The sequence below is a fragment of the Corylus avellana genome, chromosome ca10 (assembly GCF_901000735.1).
Source record: "Corylus avellana chromosome ca10, CavTom2PMs-1.0".
NCBI classification, from domain to species: Eukaryota; Viridiplantae; Streptophyta; class Magnoliopsida; order Fagales; family Betulaceae; genus Corylus; species Corylus avellana.
Genome location: NC_081550.1, coordinates 1,581,007 through 1,603,226, shown reverse-complemented (window position 1 = coordinate 1,603,226; position 22,220 = coordinate 1,581,007). Strand labels below are relative to the sequence as shown.

The window sequence follows — 22,220 nt, the reverse complement described above, 5'->3', positions numbered from 1 at the left end:
CGTGGCAACGCCAACACGTAAAGACCCGTAAGCAAAATACAATAGGACATTCATTACTCAGTATTATTTGTATATCACATGTACAATACGAAAGTGTTTGGGGCACTACAATTTTCTTACAAATTGATGTGATAAGAGTATGATATGATGATATACAAATTAGACACTAACTAATTAAATTAACAAGTTCGATTTTTTGCTTAATTATTTTTATTTATTGTGAAATAGGTTTGGTAATTGATATTTCCTCCTAAAAGTCATATTATTGTCCATTATTTTTATGCCGGAGTGCATGAACCTAATAGGATATTATATATGAGGAGATCTCAACAATGCTGTCGGCGGAAATCTCTTCTGCCCTGGAATCCCCGTCCAGCCTACCAGACTATATAATTGAGAATTAATCCCCCCCTCATCCAAAAAGTAAAAAATCAATGAAAGAAAAAAAAAAATGTTAAGAAAATTCAATGAAAGAAGAAAAAATGTTAAGCAAATTCAATCATTATCATTTATGTGAGGGAAAGTACTATTTCTACGTCCATATATAATGAATAGTGAGTCCTTAATTATATGCTAAGAGAGAAGATAAAAACTGACGTGATTGTTCTTGTGATATAATGTGGTTCGGGTTGAAATCCACCTATATCTCTTCATTATTTATAACATTATATATTAGACTATATGACATTTATCACGCCAGCCTTTGAAATGTGGACAACCACATAACAATTCATATGACACTTGTTACATTTATTATTATTATTATTATTATTTTGACATGTCCCTACAAGTAGTAGTAGTGTGTTTTTTTTTTTTTGGTCCTTTTTACGTGCTTCTAACCCTTGGTCAACTTCATTTGACATTTAGGTATAAGCACAAAAACTTATGGAATGAGCAAATTTCAACTTACTAGTGGAGGATATTATTGAAAATACAACTATTGGACGACACAACTTGTTGAGATATCATTTTCAAGACATTTCAATCCGTCCAATATGTGATTTATTGGTACTAATACTATCAATTTGTCTTCTTCAATTCATTTCCATTTATAATTAAGGACATTTTTCTGAAAGCCCAGGACCCCCATAATAGAAATGAGTTCCATAGCGTACTTTCCCATCATTTGCTACACTTAGATCATAGCACAAAGGGTCTGATACATCTGGTACAAGATCCTTCTTATCAGGCTCAAAAAAAATTTCTGTGCCATTCTTGAATTCAAGATTGCGAAAATAACTTGCTTTTCCAAAGCCTTCACTTGAAAAATATCCGCTCCCCATTTGAGTTGTTGTGTGAGTACGCTGTTTCCTTAAGTCATAAATCTCTCCACCCCATGCAACTTGGGTAGCAGTGAATGCTGGATCACTGAAGAGGGTGCCAGGCCAATATCCAATGGGCTCATCTTGCACTTCTAGCCACCAATACCCATTAGCCGGCGTCTGAAGCACATAATAAGTTGGAGAATTTAGTGAGAAATATGTAAAGATAATTTACTGAACTAGAAAAATGAATTTACAGCAAAAATGTAAAGAGAATTTACCTTGTATATGGATACCCATAGTTCGTATTGCTTCCCATTGTAGCTTGAAACAGGCTTTATGGAAGAACCAAGTGGAAATTTTTTGCTTATTTGCACGAAACCAGGACAGTCGAGATTGTAGCATCCAGTTTTTTTGTGTCCATCATTCTTACAAACCACACATATAGCTGATTAGCGATTTGACACGTGCATGCATGCTAAAGATTAGCTCAAAACTTAGATGATCTCTCGTTTGACAAGCATGTATGGAAATTTTATTTTTTTATTAAAAAAATGACAAGATCGGCCTAGATGGTAAGGACCGCATACGATTCCTCAAATTCGATTGAGCCATAGTTTAACCTAACCTTAACAGAACATGAGTGAGACCTATGGTGGTTTACACTAATTAGGCATGTAAATTTCCATTGCTGGATTCGAACCCCATGTCCTAATGTGTACCTAACCACTTTGAAAATTTTATTGAAACCACTAAACTACCACCCTAGAATATGGTAGCATGTATGTAATATATAATAGTGCTTTAATTGGTGAGAATTAATTCCTAATGCTGATTTAAGTTATATCATGGAAGGAAATAAGCCAACTTACAGTCCAGCGTATGAAAAACATGGTTCCAACCCCGTCCCTCGGATTAACCTGGAAACCATAAAATCATTGATGAGAAATTATCCTCCAATTGCTTGATCCGTATGTTACAATTTGGTTTTGAACATCATTATGACATCAATTTTCTCCTCCAAATCTGAAATCTAAAAGTTTCTAATTGTTTCAACATTTAGATTTACACTCAAATTCAAAAGAATATTTCCAAGAAGGTTAAACTTAATTACCATCCATCCAGCTTCAATGACCTTTTGTTTGTCTGAATGACCTGATGTAAGCCGCATTTTAGCAATGCTGGCTTCCCCAGGATTTGTTGCAGGGTTCCACACGTTAATAAATCCTCGTGTTCCTTGGTAGGAGTCACCGGTCAAAGTAAGTCTAGCGTACTAATTTCAAATATAATTTATACGTACAAAAGAGAAAAGAATATAATTTAATTAGTTTGTCATGATAACACATGTGAAATTAAACAACAGTTGTACGGTAATATATATACATATATACCTCATGATGTATAGTCGGATTATCAATGATATTAAGGTTTTTTCGATGTGGAACTAGAGGTATAGCACGATGTGAAATATAATCTTCATCCCCTCGTGCATGTCTAACTGGGATTGTTCCTTCAGGGCATTCCCCAATCTCAAGCAAACCTTGAAACATCTCACCAATATCACAGAATTCTCCTTTTGTTACATTTGGGGTGGAGCTGGGTTTCATCTAATTAACCACAATCAAATTACTATATGTATTAGTTTTATTCGTGAATTGCCCGAATAAAATGCCAAACCCAAAAATTCTAAGCCATTCATATTAATAATAAAATAATTACCTCTATAATATGATTCTTGAGTAATGGATGGTTGAAAGCAGGTTGTTGGTAGATATCTACACAGTCTATTACGCCACCATTCTTACCCTGCAAAGATTTTAGTAGACCATGGATAAGCAAGCCTAAAAGTTTTCCAAAAATATTATATAGCAACCAAAAAAAAAAAAAAGAAGATCAAAGGAGGCCAGAAATTATCTTGAATCAAAATCAAAATAAGATTAAGAAAGATTTAATATTCATTATGACCTCAATAGTTTTGATAGTTCCTTTTCTTCCACCAACAAATCTATCACTCAACCCATAAGATATGGCTAGCAAGAAACATATGCATCTTAGTTTGGTATTGGCCATTGAAAAGATTGTCAAAGATATGCCTACTACATCATCGTATTATGTAAATAATCAGGTACATCATAATCCTTTGTAACTGAATATTCTATAAATACAAAGCTTTACCTAAGTTAAGGAATGGCAGTCACAAACCATTCAATTTGAATCCAACACTTCACATATTTAGAAAGAATTCAATATTTTTGGCTGTGAAAAAGTCAATATACATAGGTTAAGATCGAAAAGGGAAGAGGTGATAAAAGAACCTCAAATAAGTTATTTGTGGAGAACCCTGGATACAGTATTAATGGAAATATGTTTGTATTTAGCTTTGTCAATTGCAAGAACCATTTAAATAATTAATTAGCTTATTTTTTCTGTACAGTTAAACATAAACTAATTTGATATCTTCAGAATGATGAGAATTTATTAAAAAAGTTTACTAAAAAAACAGCATTAATTCCTTCATAATATCAACTAATTAATGGAGGAGATAAGAAGATTAGATTATATATGATCATGGGTTTAATGTAGATTTAGATGAGAGTTTGATCTAGATAACTACTGTTAAGGAGATTAACACCAAAATTACTATATATTGACTTATATTTTTCTTTAGTAATAGCCATTCAAAACAGTAAATGAGTATTTTTTACCTTTTGCTTTTCGTAAGTCAAATGCTCGTTTAAAGAAAAATTGTGAAAAGTGTCCTGTTTGTGACCTTGTTTGAAAAAAATTACCGTTTAAAAAGTGGAAAAATCTACATTTTTGCGCAGTAAGCAAGTAAATACATTTTTAAAATCACGCAATTTTACCAAACGCTTAACTATATTATTGAAAATTGCGCTTTCATTAATTGCATTTTAAAATCACTATTTTTTTTTTTTTTTTTTGAAAGGAGAAAATCACTATCTTTTCAAGCCATATGTTTTGACACTTCTAAATCAAATGGATTATAAGTAAAGTATAACCATTAAACAATTAATTAATGGGGTTCTAGGTGCATGCACCATCATTTGCAATAATAATAATAATAATAATTATTGCATGCACCATCATTTGCAATAATAATAATAATTAATAATAATATGGGTTAAATATATTTTTAGTACCTGCCATTTAACGCCTTTATTTTCTTTCCACCTAACTAGGTTTTGTTTTGTATCATAGATGATACCTTGGTTATCGGTAGAGATGGGGTTAATACCCCGTCTACATTCTGCCAAAGAAACTAACAATGGTCCATGTCAAACCAGTCACAAGGTGCCACGTGCTATGTGCTATAATAATTTTTTTTTAAAAAAAACTTTAGGACTTGGCTCAAATCAAGTCTGTGCTTTCTATTGATAAGATGACACATTAGCGTGAAACAACAAAAGTAATTAAGTGTTGTTAAAAAAATAAAATAAAAACCAAATCTACCCTTATCCACAAAATTCAAAAAAAAAGAAAAAAAAAAAAGAAAAACTTCAATCAGGTCTTGGTGTAAACTTAATGTTTTGTATGAATAAGAAGCTGACACCTAAGTTTGAAATACCAAAAATTGATATTATCATTCAAACCAAATAATTTTCCTTCTTTACAAAATGTCTCATAGACAAAATATTTATTGATAAACTACCGACAAAACCACCAGAGGCACCATATCTTGGTTAGTTTTGAAAACTCCACCGGTATAGAGGCCTTAAAGCTAGGTACGTAGGTGGAGTATTCGGGCTGCATCTGAATTTAATAATTTATCTGCTCTACCTTTTGACAATGTAATTTCCACTACGTGGATGGAAGGGCTTTGCTTTATCCTCTGTGCAAAATACCGAGATGCATCATGGAGATTCTGGCAACTTTTATAATCCATCAAGGGAAAGCCAGAGGACATTGGACAAAGCTTATATGTACATGTTAAAACTTTTGATCTCCTACTATATTAAATTATAATTAATTCATCTCAAAATCTTAAGCTTATAAAAATAAATAAATTTGATTAAATTAAGCTTATAAAAATAAATAAATTTAATCATTTAATCAAATGCTTTAACAAGAATATCATGATGGATTTAGGGCTTTCTCAAGCATCTTTTAGTATGATTATTATTATTATTTTTTAAATGTGTATGCATTTTATTTTATTATCATGCTATGTGAAAAATGATATCAATGACAAGCTTAAACCATAGTGAACAGAAGAGATTCATTCTGGATTCAATATATATAGCAGTAAAAGGTTGATTGTCCAAGAAACATATCAATCGTACACAAAGGTTTGAAAAGGTATTTATTATCATTGCCTAATGCTTCATCTTTATAAGCAAATTAAGATGATAGATGTGAAGACCTAGTTGGAGAGAGGGGAGGGGGGGGTGGGGGCGGATAAGCACCATCTTTTCCATGCCAATTTTTTTGTTTGTAAACTAATTCTACGTTCTGAAAAGTAATGGGGTCGATTGACAGGTACAATGCAGTACGTACCTGAGGACAACCTTCCTCCAATCATTAGTAATAGGGCCATTTTGCTTTTCCAGGTATCATATTTGTGTAAATATTTAATCTTCACACTAATTTCTCACATCAATTTTACTCTTTACTTCCATTTCACAATCTTGGTTTTGATTGACATGACTTGTTTTAAGTGAACTTATGATGCTAACCACTTAAAAAAAAAAAAAAAGAAATCACTTAAACATTTCAAGTGAGTGTATAAAATGAGTGTGATCTTTTCTTTTTTTTCCCTTCTCTTCTTTTCTATCGAAAGCACAAATCTCCAACCTATCAAAACTCCAACCATAAATCCATATCTAAGCAACTAGATTCAAGTTAAAAGCTCCAAACAATAGACTAACCACATAGAAGTAACTAAATATCACAAGATAATTGTAACCCATAATGATCTAACCATTAGCTATCACCAAACTTTTACACCAACCTTAAAAGCTTAAATCTGTAAACCCAAATGGAAACCTACGAGTAATAAGCTAATACAGAATGGATAAACACGGTAGGATGTTACCTTCTTTTGAGAGAAATCTCAAGATTCTCCTCTCTCTCCCCCTCTAGAGCTTTCAGAGGTTGGAGGCGGCCAAATGAGACAAAAGGGTTGAAAATATGCATTTAAAGATGTACCGTGTATGCTCTGAAAGGTAGGGACATCCAAAATTACTCACTAATTAATAACCGTCATCAAACGTTCGGTTCTTGAGTCAAACGTTCGTAGCTAAGGTTGCATCAATCGTTTCGTTTTTCTCACTAAAAGTTCGGTGAAACCCAAAATAGGTCACTTCTTCCAACATGTACCAACTCTAAACATCAAAGGTTATAATTAAGGTTAGTCAGTAAATCCATACTTCCCTAGAAGTTCGAATGCCCGTCAAGAACCAAATGCCCATCAAACTTCTAGTGTGCCACGTTAAAATTAGTGTTTGTACGAGAATCTTCCCTTGTTAGAGTATGAAATAAAAGCACTTGTAACGAAAAGGAAATTCACAATCACAATTTGAAAAAAAAAAAAACTAATGGCCACATTAATTTTTCGTCCAACATTTGTATAATCTTCAACTAGTTGATCTCGAACACTTTGGTATCACTATAACGTCCAGATTTTGATTTTTCTTTTGTTTTTGTCCTTTTAATTTGCTTCTGACCTTTAATCAACTTCATTTGACTTTTAGGTACAAGCACAAAAACTTATGGATGGACCAAATTTCAACTTAATAAGGATATTATTGAAAATACAAAAATATTGGACAACATAGGTTGTGGTGATACCATTTTCAGGACATTTTGATCCCCTCCAATATTTGATTTTATTCGTACTAGCTAATACTATCAATATTTACTTCCTCCCTTTCTAATTAAGGACACCCAGGACCCCCAAAATAGAAATGTGTTCCAAAGCCTTCATTCGTAGTATTAACTACTCTTGTACCATAGCACACAGGTGTTTCTGCAGGTAGTACCAATTGTCTCGGATCAGTGTCATTGATTATTCCTAAGCCATCCATGTATTGAATATTCCTGAAATAACTTGCATTTCCAAATCCTTCATTCGGAAAATGTCCACTCCCCATTGGAGTTGTTGTGTGATTACCCTGTTGCCTTGAGTCGTGAATCGCTCCACCCCAGTAGATTGCGGTAGCACCAATTCCTAAATGTGTGAAGATGGATGTAGGCCAGTATCCAAGTACTTGATCATGCACTTGTAACCACCAATTATCCATATTCTGAAGCATACAATATATAAGTTGGAGAATTTTGTAAGAAATATGTATGTAAAGAGAATTTACTGAACTATAAAATGAATTTCATTACAACAAAAATGTCAACAGGAAATAGACATGTGCAATTACCTTGAATATGCTTATCATTATTGAGTATTGCCTCCCCTGGTAGCTTGAAACCGGCTTTAGGGAAGAACCAAGTACAAATCTTTGGGTTACTTGCACGAAACCGGGACATTGGAGATTGTAGCACCCAGTTTGGGATTCATCACCCTTACAACCACATATATACCTGATTAGGGATTTTTTATTTTTTTATTTTTTTATTTTTTTTTAATTGGAAAGGAAGGAGGGAGGAGGGAGAGACTAGGGTATTGGCTATTTTATATGGGCATGACCATATATAGTAGCACTTATCCGTTGGGAACTGTACATGAGGAGCTTGGACGGTAGAAATTGTTGACGCTCCCTCAAATTCGATTGAGCCATAATCTGACCTAGCTCTATTAGAGATTCAGTGGGACCTATGGTGATTTATACTAATCAAGTATGGATATTTACATTGTGGGATTTGACTCGAGCCCATACCCTAGTTCGTATTTGACCATTTTGAAAATTTTCTTGAGACTACTAAACCACCATCCTAGATGGCAACTTGTATGCAATATATAACAATGCTTTGGTGGGGATTCCTATTGCCCAATTTAAGTTATATCATGGAAAGAAAATAAACCAACTTACCGTCCAATATATGAATAGCTTGGGTTCTTTGTTTTGCGAATTAACCTGAAACCATGAAATTCAAAAGTTTCTAATTGTTTCCACATTTAGTCAAAATAATAATTATAAAAATAAAATAAAATAAAATAAAACTTGTTATAATTAATTGACATTTATCATTTCAAGAAAGACTATATATATTTGATCAAACTTACAAACCATCCAGCATGAATGCTGTTTGTTATATTTGAATGATTTGTTGAAAGAGCTACTTGAGCAAGGCTGATATCCCCATCAGCTATTGCGGGGTTCCATACGTTAATGATCGCATGTGCTCCAGTGTAGTTTCCACCAAACAAATTAACTCCACTGTACGTGTACTAATTTCAAATATAATTCATATATATGTAAAAAATAGAAGAAAAAAAAATTATCAGTAAATCAAATTAAGAAACCTAAATTAAAATTATTTTAAGGAATTTTACTTAATTAGTTTGTCATGTCATGATAATAATACGATTATACCTTATAACCAATAGCATCAGAATCAAGGCTTTCAATTGAGGGTATAGATCGAAGAGCATAATAATATTCATTCTCTTGTGCATGTCTTCTAATTGGGATTGTTCCTTCAGGGCATTCCCCATGCTCAAGCAAACCTCGAAGCAGCTCGGTGTCATAGAATTCTTCATTTCTTACATTCGGAATTGAATCGGGTTGCATCTGATTAACCACAAAAAAATTACTATAATTATTCTTATCACCCAATTGCCGGAATAAATTAAACGCCAAACCCAAAATTTCTGAAGCATTTCTATATTAATGATCGCCACAATGGTAGGTTAGTGGCCAAGGGCTATCTATCATCAACATCCCGGTATTGACTTTGATGAAACCTGTAGTCCCGTGGTTAAACAAACAACCATTAGAATGTTGTTATCCTTGGTTGGTTTTTTCTAAGTGGAGTATCAAACAAATTGATGGACATACCTAATGACTTCTTGCTTGGATACTTGAAGGAACGTGTTTACATGCAACAATCACCCGGGTTTGTTCAAAGGAATTTTTGAAATCTTCTATATTTAATTACCTTAGAAAGCAATTTGTGGTCTCAAACAGGCCCCACAAGCATGGTTCTGAAGGTTAAACACCAAATTACTACAACTTGGGTACACGGCTTCCAGAGCCAATTGTGCGTTGCGCTTCTTAATTATCTTTCACTTAACCTGATATCATGTTTGCAGTTAACAAAGTTTTTCAGTTATGCAACAACCCACCGTGACTCACTGGACAACGGCTTAGAGGATACTTTGTTATTTAAAGGAGACTATTTCTTATAGTCTTCTTATTTAGCAGTCACAACACCATGATCAGCCTATTCATATGCGGATTGAGCAAATTGTCCTGATGATTGAAATTCAATTGGGGTTATTGTATTTATTTGGGCTCTAATTTGATATTGTGGTCAACTAAGAAGCAAAGCACGGTATCTCGTTCTAGAACCGAGGCCGAGTATTGAGCTCTAGCCAAAGCCACAATGGAACTGATCACGTGGCTTTTGTCTCTTATGGCTGAAATTGGTGTTTCAAAAACTCAGTGTCGCATTCTTTGGTGTGACAACATTGATGCTATCTACCTTTCGGCAAACCCAGTTTCTCATGCACCAACAAAGCATATTGAAATTGACATTCATTTTGTTCATGATAAAGTTGCATCTCGTCATTTACAAGCTAGTTCTATTTATTTCTAGCAAAGATCAAAATATTGCAGATGTGTTTACCAAACCTCTTGTCTCTACATGTACAGTTCATCACTTTTCGATCCAAATTCAATGTAATTCCAGCTATAAAGCCAAGTACTACTCCAACTATTAGTGAAGAAGTTAAATGCAATAATGACAGTGACGGTGTAGAAGATTACTTGTGTAAGTTCTCTTCTTATTGTATTTATTTATATGTCAAACACCTGTATATATAGTTGATTATAAATACACAAGCTAGTCATTTTTTTTAATAAAACGTAAAAAATGCAGAAGAACGACGTGAATTGACTCACATCGTTGAGAAATTTATTTCTCTTCCTTTAACATCGAAAGGAGGTTAGTTTTTGTCATTTCATATTACCCACAATTTGAATTAAATATTGCACGTGTACGGATGACTGATTAGGAAGAGTTTGAAATTTGTAGCCGTATTAAAGGTAATTAACCTTCTTTCACTTAAGCTTAACTGTCCATCTTTCTTTTAGCATGTATAAGCAAGATTCAATCATAGGTCTTTGTTTTCCTAGGTCTTCTTCTTCTTCAAATCTTTTTATTTTTTATTTTTGCATGGATATAAAACTATTGAAAAACCGTAAAAACTATATAATTTTTAGCTATACATTATAAATATGTTTTCAATTATATATACAAATTGTTTAAACATGCAAGCGACTGAGACAATAATAAAACAACTACATAGTATAAAACATAAAAAAAAAGTTAAGAAAAACAATAAAGAAACCTGTATAGTATGATTCTTGAGTAATGGATGGTCGAAAGCAGGTTGTTGGTAGATATCTACACAATCTATGAAGTCACCATCCTTACCCTGCAAAGATTTTATCAGACCATGGATAAGCAAGCGTGAAAAATTTCAAAAAGCATATAGCCACTTAAAGAAAAAGAAGTGAGAAGAAGATTATCTAGAAAGATGTAATATTCATTATGATCACCTCAATAGTTTTGAGCGTTCCTTTATGCTTAACTAACTCTTTTCTTTCCGTGGTACCGATCCTTCTTCCACCAACAAATCTATCACTCAGCGCATAAGATACGGCTACCAAGAAAAATATGCATTTTAGTTTGGCTTTGGCCATTGAAAAACTAAGATGCAAAATTGTCTTATTTTAGAATAATGCTATTTTGTCAATGACATGTCTTCTATATCATCTCATCCCAGCAGAAAAGCTCAATCAAATCCACATCAAACAAAATAAGATAAGCACGGTGTTCAACAAGCCAAATTAAGATGAGTTTTGTACGTTCAGCCTTCACAAAGATGTATAAATACTCAATATATACATCATAATTATCTTTTGTAACTGAATATTCTATAAATACAAAGTCTTTACCTAAGTTAACCATTCAATCTTAATCCAAAACTTTTAGATATTTACACAAAATTTAGTGTCAACTGTGAAAAGGTCAATAAAGACAATTACGAAAGTGAGGAAATGATAAAGAACTTCAAATTAAGAAGTTGTGTATGGTCCCCAAGAAATAGTTCAATCGGCTGGTATCACGCCTCATGAAGCGGAGGTCACTAGTTCGAATCCTCATTCTCTCTCTTGTGCGGACTTATCAAAAAAGAAAAAGAAAAAGAAAAGAAGTTGTGTATGGAGAAACCTGGACGGAGCACTAATTATGGAAATACGTGTCTATATTGGTTTAGTAGAGAACCCATTTGCCTAGCCATGTATCATATTACACCAATGAGTAATGCTACTTTTTTTCATATTTATGACATGAAAAAGAAGGAAAGTCACTTAAAATACATCAAGGGAGTTGGATTTTCTTTGTCTTCTTTTCTCTGTCTAAAGCTTCTTTTTTTTTTTTTTTATCATGATTATTATTTAGGCGAGTTATGGCCGTTCAAAATTGACGAAAAAAAAAAGGGTTTGAAGGACTGTTGCTGACGCATGCGCCTATTCTCCTCCGCTGCGCCACTTCCCACCACTGTTGCCCATCTCCTGGAGCCATCTGCTGCATCTTGGCAAGTCATGGTAAGTAGCTTACATGCTCTGGTCACTGACCGCGTCCATCCGGCCTTCCTCCAACCTGCCCTCCATCGATGTTGTTGTTTTGTATGTGACTATGTGTTTATTATTATTATTATTATTATATTTAAGGTTTTAGATGCCCTTACCACCAACTTGCATGTTGATTGAGTCGTGGACACATCCTTCCTCCTGTAACATTATTTACAAGAACCGTAAGGTATAAAATATGATATGATAGGACAACAATGACAAAGATCAAGAGCTAGAGCTGAAGTCTAAGGTATAAAATAAGAGAAAATACACTTTACTCCATAAAATATCCATGCATTTGCGTTTTGATGTCCAATATTTAAAAAGTGACAAAAGACCCTCACAAAGTTTCAGATGTTAACAAAAAAGTCCATCTGTTTATTTTGGCCGTCACTTTGGATGGAGACCAAGTCACGTGCGTAACATTTTTCAACCAAAAAGTTCAAAAATGCCCTCGGAGGTAAAGTGTAAACATAAATTACTTTGGGGGTAAAGTGTAAACATAAAAAAAAAAAAAAAAAGCAAAACTAAACTAAAACAAAAAAAATTGGGTTAATTACCTTTTTAGTACCAAGGTTTTTATTTTTTATTTTTAATTTTTTCTCACCTAGGTTACAAATCGTATCACAGATGGTACTTCTGTCATATTTTGTTAACCCAAACTAACGGATTGCCATGTGGCACTCCCAAAAAATGCCACATCTTAACAAAAATAAAATAAAAATAAAAAATAATTATAAAAATAATTTTTTTTAAAAAAAATTCTACGTCCTTAAAAAACTGAAAAAAAAAAAAAAACTATGGGGTGGTCGGGCCACACCATTTTGGCTATTAACGGACTGGGGGTGGCTAGGGACGGTCTAGGGGGTGGCTGAAACCACCCCCAAAGGCCAAAATGGGGTGGCCTGGCCACCCCATAATTTTTTCAATTTTGTTTTTAGGGTTTATCTTATTTGACTGTTTCTTTAATTATTTTTATTTTTTTAGGACATGTGGCATTTTTTTGGTTGATACATGACAGTCCACTAGTTTGAACTAATAGAATGTGACGAAAGTACTAAGTTGATCTTTTCCTATAAGTCATCAGTTATATGATTTGTAATCTAGGTGAGAAAAAAAAAGTGAGAACTTTGGTACTAAAAAGGTAATTAACTCGAGTTTTTTTGTTTTAGTTTAGTTTAGTTTAGTTTAGTTTAGTTTTTTTTTTAAATAAAATTATTATTATTTTTTTTTAATTTTTTAATTTTTTATGTTTACACATTACACCCGAAGTAATTTATGTTTACACTTTACCCCTGAAGTAATTTATATTTACGATTTACCCCCGAGAGCATTTTTTATCTTTTTGGTTGAAAAGTGTCACGTGCTACGCACGTGACTTGGTTTTTGTCCAAAGTGACAACCAAAATAAACGGATGGGTTTTTTGGTTAACGTCTAAAACTTTATGGGGGGGGTCTTTTGTCACTTTTTAAACATTAGATGTCAAAACGCAAATGCGTTGATACATCAGGAGGTAAAGTCTATTTTCCCCTATAAAATATGAGTTGGTTTTATGTAAAATTGTAAAAGCATCATGATATGTAAAGTTGATAGGAATGAGGTTTATCATGTAAGGAATAATGATAGTCGATATCGATCGATCGACTAGACCACCAAATATTTGTTGGTCTGGCAGAATCTCAAATTTCTAAGAAGTTTATTGTGCCAAAAAGACTGTAAACCCAAGTGCAGGCTATCACAACTAATAATTTCTCGGTAAGTACAAGGTGGATCCACAGGGAATGGTAAAACACTAGATTAGAATTCCTATTATCGAGCAGGAAATTAAAAAGAGTTTATTTTGGTTTTCTACTAAAAAGTGGATCAATGGAATAGAACGTAAATTAAAAAGTAAACTACAAAACTAGATTAAATAAATTGGTGTTGGAGAAAATTATGGGAAATACTAGGGTGTCAAGGATCCACCTAGCATTATATTACGTATTGTTATATATATATATAACACTCATAAAAAAAAATAAAAATTTGAATATAGTTTAATTAAGAATTCGATTTTCATAACATGACACAACAAATTCAGCCAAGGATCTGCTGATGCAAGCTGGGTTATATGGAGAATTGGCCGGGGATGGGCAGGAGGTGTCTGTATGGAGGGATAAATGGACCCCACGCCCAACTTCGTTCAAAGTACAATCCCCATGCTGTATATTACCAGAGGATGCAAAGGTGAGGATATTAATAGATTCCAACTCAGGATGGAATTCGGGTCTTATTAATAGTGTATTTATGAAGGAGGAAGCAGCAATTATCTGTACGTGGACTTCCTCTTAGTCGTTACCAAAGAAAAGATAAATTGATTTGGCATACAACAACAACTGGGGAATTTACTGTGAAGACGTTTATCATTAGGAGAAGGGGCGACAACTTTCCTACATGAATGAAGATTAATTATTTTGATCAAAAAATTTAAGCATTTATTATAAATTCGAATCATATCAAATCAAATAGATCAATAAGAGCATTTGATATAAACGAAAATAATAACAAATCAAATTAAATCTGCTCTCATGAACCTAATTTCAAATTAAAATTATCCATGGCATTCAATTATTAATCAATGAAGAACACAAATAAAAAGTCTCAAAAATACATAATAAAAATATTAGGCTTCACCCCTAGCTCTAATTAGAGATTTAGCCACTCATATCTACGAAAATAAATTTCTTAATCAAAGTACTAAACCTTAAATCTAAACAATTAAATGAAAAGAAATTAAAAATAACAGAAAAACTAAACCAGTAGCCTCTTCCTTAGTCGACTCCCCAGAGAGAGAAAACCCTCATAAAAAACTCCGTCTGCTCTGTGTGGCGTCCCCGGATAGAGTTTTCCTCCAAACTGGGTTGTAAGAACTTTCTTCAATTTAGTCTATAAAAATGACGTGTCATTTGAATATGTGAGATGCACATGTTTTTTTAATAGCATTGACAAGGTTGGAATATTGGGTTAAATACATTTTCAGTACTTGTGGTTTGCACCAAAATCAACTAATCACTTGCGTTTTCAAAAAATGTCACAAATGGTACCTGTGATAAACAAATAAACACACTTGATACCTCCGTCAAGATTCTGTTAGATTTTTTAATGGAATGCCATGTCACCCTTATACGTGGCGTGGTACCTTGGTTTTTGAGTGTCATGGTCATATTTAAATAACCCCACCCTCCCCCCCCCCCAAAAAAAAAAAAAAACCCAAGAAAAAAAGAAATGAGAGCTAGAGATTGGCAGACCACCCCTTGATTCATGGGGGTGGTTTGGCCACCCCAGCTCTCATTTCTTTTATATATATATATATATATATATATATATGACGTGGCACCCAAAAATTCATGTACCACACCACGTGGTGCCTTGAAACCACAGGTACCACACCATGTGTAATGGTGATGTGGCATTCCGTTAAAAAACTTAACAGAATCTTGACGGAGGTACCAAGTGGGTTTATTTGATTACCACATGTACTATTTGTTACATTTTTGAAAACTCAAAGATGTACCATGCACGCTTTGAAGTGTAAGGAGGTTCAAAATTAATCACTTATAACCACCATCAAAAGTTTGGTTGTGGAGTCAAACATTAGTGTCTAGGGTTACATCGATCGTTTGGTTTTCCTCATTGAACGTTCGGTGAAACCTAAAATTCACCCAAAAAAAAAAACAACAATACAAAAATAAATCACTTCTTCCAACTAGTATCAACTGATTTAAACATCCTAGGTTATAACTAGGGTACTCTTAATCCTAACTATTTATCGGGGTGTTACACTGCGGGTTAATTACTATTAACAAACCCCCTAGGTTGTCATATGCAATCTAACTTTGGCTAATCCTTTTAGAGTCATTGTGTAGATTTGGTTAACTTTTTTTTCTGGGTTATGACAAACGGTATCAAAACAACCTAGTAACGTTGGGGCACTTTATCATGTTGTAAACTTTGACGACGGCGTCAAAGATTTGATTGGGGTTAATTGTGATACCCCATAAATTATTCCCACATTAGGTTGGTGGATTATGAAAATGTTGCACGGGTGCTAAGTCCTACATTAATTTCTTAATATGTAAGATTGAGCCTTATAAGTGATTTCAAAGAACTCCAATTATAACTTTAGTGCAAATGTATGTTGTTAGTATTTTCCTTGGATCGTAACATCAATTTTTTGGGTTTCACAAGAGCCATACTTCCTGGGATGAGCGGGTAACAAAGCCATACCTCTTTGTAGAAAGTCTCGTTTGATGGGCATTCGAACTTCTAGCAGTGTTTGTAGAAGAATCTTCCATTGTTAGAATATGAAATAAAATCACCAGTAATGAAAAGGAAATTAACAACCACATTTTTTTTTTTTAAATAATTCAAAATTTTTCATCCAACATTTGCATAATCTTCAGCCAGTTGATCTTGAACATTTTGGTGTCACTATAATGTCGAGAATTTGTTTTTGCTTTTGTTTATGTCCTTTTTACGTGCTTCTAACCTTTGACCAACTTCATTTGACATTTAGATATAACCACAAAAGGTTATGGAATGACCAAATTTCAACTTACTAAGGATATTATTGAAAATACAAAAATATTGGACAACACAAGTTGTGGTGATATCATTTTCAAAACATTTTAATCCCTCCAACATGTAATTTATTAGTACTAATTAATAAAAATGTAAACTCTATTAGGATATCTCCGAGTGAAGATAAACACAAGTTGCCAAAATGTAGTGTTTGAATTCTTGATAACTCTATAACATGGAGAGAGTTATCACTGTCTAACAAATGATATCAATATTTTACTTATTCCCTTTCTAATTAAGGACATATTGCTGAATACCCAGGACCTCCAAAATAGAAATGGGTTCTATAGTTTTCATTCTGATGTTGCTTTATTTCTATATTATAGCATGTAGATTTTGATTCAAATGGTATTAGTCCCCCAAGCAAATTAGGGTTAATATCAGGGTCAACGAAATATCCTTTGTCATCCATGTATTGAATATAGCAAAAATAACTTGTTCCAAGACTATCACTCGGAAAATTTCCACTCCCCATTTGAGTTGTTGTGTGATGATCCTGTTGCCCTGAGTCATAAATCTCTCCACCCCAATTAATTGAGGTAGCACTAACTTCTAATTCTTTGATGATGGAGCTAGGCCAATATCCAAGTACTTCATCTTTCACTTGTAGCCATCAACTTCCATTCTGCAACACATAAGTAATTTGGAGAATTTAGTGAGAAATATGAGAATTATTGAGAAATATATATATATGTGTGTGTGTGTGTGTGTGTGTGTGTGAACTAGGAAATGAATTTACAACAAAAATGTCAACAGGAAATAGACATGCGCATAATATTACCTTGTTTATGCTTATCTCTACTGAGCATTGGCTCCCCTTGTGGCTTGAAATATGGTTTAAGGCAGAACCAAGAGCAATTCTATGGTTTACTTCCACGAAACCAGGACAGTCGATATTGTAGCACCCAGTTGTTTTGTATTCATCAGCCTTATATACGGCCCACATATATAGCTTGATTAGCGATTTGACAAGTGCATGCTAAGGATTAGCTCAAAACTTTAGACGTACATGAGGAGCCTAGACAGTAGTAGCAGCAGGCGTTTCCTCAAGTCCTATTAAACCATAGTTTAATCATAACATCGGTGGGATGCAAGATGATTAATACTAATTAGGAGCGAGGATTCCCATTTCGGGAGTCAAACTCACACCATATTACTTTCCCAACTTCTTAGAAATTACCTTGAGGCCATTGAACCATCACCCTAAATTGTGAGATTATCTCTTCGTTTGACAAACTTTTATTTATGCAATATATAACAGTGCTTTGATGGGAATTCCTAATGCCAATTTAAGTAATACCATGGAAAGAAATAAGCCAACTTACAGTCCAGTGTATTAATAATCTTCATGATTTCTCACTAGACATCTACTGGACCATCAGACCACCCCCTTTTTTTTTCTTTTTTTTCCATCGCTCATATTGCATATGAGTCGGACGCCGATAAATATTTTCAAGGGAATCAATTTCTCTGAAAATGATTTTCGGATGGAAAATATTTTAAGTCGAAACAAACAATGCATAATTTTTCATTATAATATATAATTATGAAAAAAAACAATCTTTTGATAATATGATATACCTCATGGCCATTCGTTTCATTACCAAGGCGAAAATTAAGCTTTTCTTGATGTGCAGTTGGGGGTATAACACGAGTTGCATAATATTCATCTTCTCTTGCATGTCTAATTGGGATTGTTCCTTCAGAGCATTGCCCATTTTCTAGAAAACTGTGAAACTGCTCAGCATCATAGAATTCTCCATTTGTTACATTTGGAATAGAACTGGGTTCCATCTGATTAACGACAACAAATTACCATAGTGAGTAATTTCTAACGTATTTCATATTAACGATCGATTTAGATCTCGAAAATGATGTATTTGAAAGGATAGAATTTATTTATTTTTATGTTTTTAAATACTTAGCTTAATTCCATTACAACTTTCCCAAGATCCATGTTAGCATATTAATCAAATATATATAGTTTTTAATCTTGGAACAACTTGTAATTTCTCATGATATCAAAGCAGGCGTCTTATGTTTGAACTTTTACTTTATGATCTCAGAAATGATGTATTTAAAAGGATGGATTTTTTTTTTTTTTGTTAATGTTTTTAAATAGTTAGATTAATTCCCATTACATCTTTCCCAAGATCCATGTTAGCATATTAATCAAATATATATTTCTTAATAATAGAACAACTTGTAATTGATTATGGTATCAAAGCATGTCTTATTTTGATACTTTTACTTTATGATTAAACTACGATTTCAATTAAATATTTCATGTGATGGGTTGATTGTTGAGGAAGAGTTTGAACTTTAAAGCCATTGGAGATAACCATCTTCTTTCACTTAAACTTAAGCAGTTCATCTTTCTTTTGGTATGTATAAGCAAGATTCAATCATAGGTCTTTGTTTTCCCTTCTTTTTTTTTCCCACCATCATATGAAATGATAGCCCACCCAAAAAGAAGAAAAAAAATGTAAAAAACTATATAATTTTTAACTGTACATTTTAAATATGTTTTCAATTATACAAAGCATTTAAACATGTAAACGAATGAGACAATAACAAAGCAACTACATAGTGTAAAACATATAAGGAGTTAGAAAGAACAATAAAGAAACCTGTACAGTATGATTCTTGAGTAATGGATGATCGAAAGCAGGTTGTTGATAGATATCTACACAGTCTATTATGTCTCCATCCTTACCCTACAAGGATTTTACTAGACCATGGATAAGCATGCCTGAAAATTTTCCAAAAATGTAAAGAAACCGAAAAAAAAGAAAAAAAAAAAAAAAAAGAGAGAGAGAGAGAAAGGGATTATCAAGAATCAAATAAAAATAAAATTAAGGAAGATGTAATATTAATTATGACCACCTCAATAGTTTTGACAGTTCCTCTATGCTTAACTCTTTCTTTTCTTTCCATGTTACCGATCCTTCTTCCACCAACAAATCTATCACTCAGCACATGTGATACGACTACCAAGAAAAATACGCATATTAGTTTGGTATTGGCCATTGAAAAACAAAAGCTGGAAACTTGTCTTATTTTTGAATAAGGCTATTTTGTCAATGATAAGCAGAAATAAGCTCAAATTGTTCAGCTTTCACTGAATATTCTTTGTAAATACGCATATATAAATACTCACTACATCATTATCCTTTGTAACTGAATATTCTATAAATACAAATCCTTTACCGAAGTTAGGTAAGGCTGCATGTCACAAACCATTCAATCTTAATCCAATACGTTTACATATTTATACAGAATTCGGTTTCGATCAATTGTGAAAAGGTCAATACATACAAGTAATTATGAAAGTGAGGAAGTGATAAATTTGTGTAATACTAGAAGGAAGACCCATTTTCTCTTTGAAAGAAAAGATAATCGTAAAAGAAATTAAAGGAAAATGCGGAATGAAGAAAATATACACAAGAATTTACATGGTTTGATATATGACCTATATCCAGATAAAGCCCTAAATGCTACATTATTGTTCTTATTCACTTGATAAAAATGACTTGCTTACATAGATATTTATAGACTACAAATGATCCTTCTAGCTACCAATATTAATATCACTTATTTACATCATATATAACTCTCAATTGCATTATAACTGCTAAGTAACCCTCATGTAAAATAAGTCTCTTGTAACTTCCACAATATATTCTAACACTCTTTGTATCTACCATTGGATCAAAATCCAATAATCATTTTTCACAAATTTAATTGTGATTTTAAAAGTCAAATCAATTTCGAAAGGACAAAGAATACCCAAGTTTTCCTTCTAGCATTATTCAATAAATTAAAGAAGTTCAAAGAAGTTGTAGGTGTATAAGAAACTGGACAGACACGTGATATAAAAATTGTAGTTAGTTAAGTTTCCTTTGTATTCATTTTGGTATAAATATTGGATTCTTGTATCGCTATGTTACGATCATTGTGTCCCACATGGGCTAAATCTAATCTTAACTATGTATATATAAGTTTTTGAGTACCCTCTCCTTATAAATCGATTTTCAAAGGTGAGTTATACCCAAGCATCAAATGGTATCAAAGCAAGGCCAATTGTTTTCTATACCAATCACCGATCCATGAAGATTCAAAAACACCGTGAGGAGTGAGTCCTTCAGATTTTGAATTAGGTACGCACTACCTTGGACCAGATGAACCAGGTATACAACAAATTTGCCTTGAAACTCAATCTCCAATTGAGAATCCATCATTCCCACCGGCCACCAAAACCGAGAGAAAAACAATCACAGAACCACTCCCAAAAACCCATCCCCAACTGGCAATTACTACCATTCAAAAGCCAAAAGAAAACTGTTAGAATAAAGGAGAGATATAGAAGAGTGGAAGAATAATAGGGAGAGTGGAAACACACAATGGACTACGTTGTATTAATATTAATTGATAATAATGAATACAGGGGCCTCTATTTATAGAGAGGCAAGTAACTTAATAGACTAAGGAAAAGTAAACCTAGTAGTCTAAGGAAAGGTAAACCTAGTAGACTAATAATACTTAAGGAAGCAAATAACCCTAACATAATATTCTTAACATCCCCCCTCAAACTCAATGTGTAAACTTAAGTTTGGGTAAAAGAAAAGGGAAAGAAAAATGAATTCGCCAAAAAAGCTGTTTGTGCTGAAAGAGTTGCTGTAGTAACACCATAAAAGTTGTTATATACTGGTGGATTCTGCTTGAAATGAGCAATGCATTTAAGCTAGAACTTGGTTTACTTGGTTGTAATTTGACTTAAAAACCATATACTAGTAATGAAGAAGCTCGCCTGGTTGGCTGAGAAAAGCAGGGAAATTAACAATCACAATTAAAAAAAAAAATTAAAATTTTTTTCGTCCAACATTTGCATAATCTTTAGCCAATTGATCTCGAACATTTTAGTGTCACTATATATAACTTTGAAAATTTGTTTTTGCTTTTGTTGTTGTTGTTGTTGTTTTTTTTTTTTTTTTTTTTTTTTTTCTTTCCTTTTTATGTGCTTCTGAAATTTGATCAACTTCCTTTGACATTAGGTATAACCACAAAAAGTTATGGAACGACCAAATTTCAATTTACTAATGCTATTATTGAAAATACAAAGATATTGGAGAACAAAGCTTGTGGTGATATCATTTTCAGGACACTGTAATCCCTCCAATATTGTAATTTATTAGTACTAATTAATAATATCAACATTTTACTTCTTCCCTTTCTAATTAAGGACATATTGCTGAATACCCAGGACCTCCAAAATAGAAATGGGTTCCATAGCTTACATCCTGATTTGGCTTTATTTCTATATCATAGCACTTAGAATTTGTTGCATATGCTAGTAGTCTGTTAGGCAAATTACCGCCAATATGAGGGTCAATGTAATTTTCTTTGTCATCCATGTATAGAACATTGCGAAAATAACTTGCTTTTTTAAAGCCACCACTTGGAAAATGTCCACTCCCCATTTGAGTTGTTGTGTGATGTTCCTGTTGCCTTGAGTCAAAAATCTCTCCACCCCAAGCAATTCCGGAAGCACTGATTGCTAATTCT

General features: G+C 33.1%; 1 protein-coding gene across 1 annotated transcript; it reads right to left on the bottom strand.

Annotated features, from left to right (window-relative positions):
* Positions 1-16,890: 16,890 nt before the first annotated feature.
* On the bottom strand, positions 16,891-18,449 carry LOC132163742 (protein neprosin-like). Its single transcript, XM_059574113.1, has 3 exons — positions 18,237-18,449; positions 17,421-17,583; positions 16,891-17,258 (listed from the first exon to the last, which is right to left on the bottom strand). Exons 1-3 carry the CDS (start codon positions 18,447-18,449, stop codon positions 16,891-16,893), a joined length of 744 nt encoding a protein of 247 aa, XP_059430096.1.
* Positions 18,450-22,220: the final 3,771 nt, after the last annotated feature.

Excerpts from the sequence above, each read along its gene's own strand:
- LOC132163742 (XM_059574113.1), bottom strand. The coding sequence starts at position 18,449 with ATGGAACCCAGTTCTATTCCAAATGTAACAAATGGAGAATTCTATGAT. Across the intron at positions 17,584-18,236 it reads ATGAAACGAATGGCCATGAG|GCTGATGAATACAAAACAAC; the intron begins GTATATCATATT and ends GCCGTATATAAG. Across the intron at positions 17,259-17,420 it reads CAAGGTAATATTATGCGCAT|TGAAAGATGAAGTACTTGGA; the intron begins GTCTATTTCCTG and ends GATGGCTACAAG.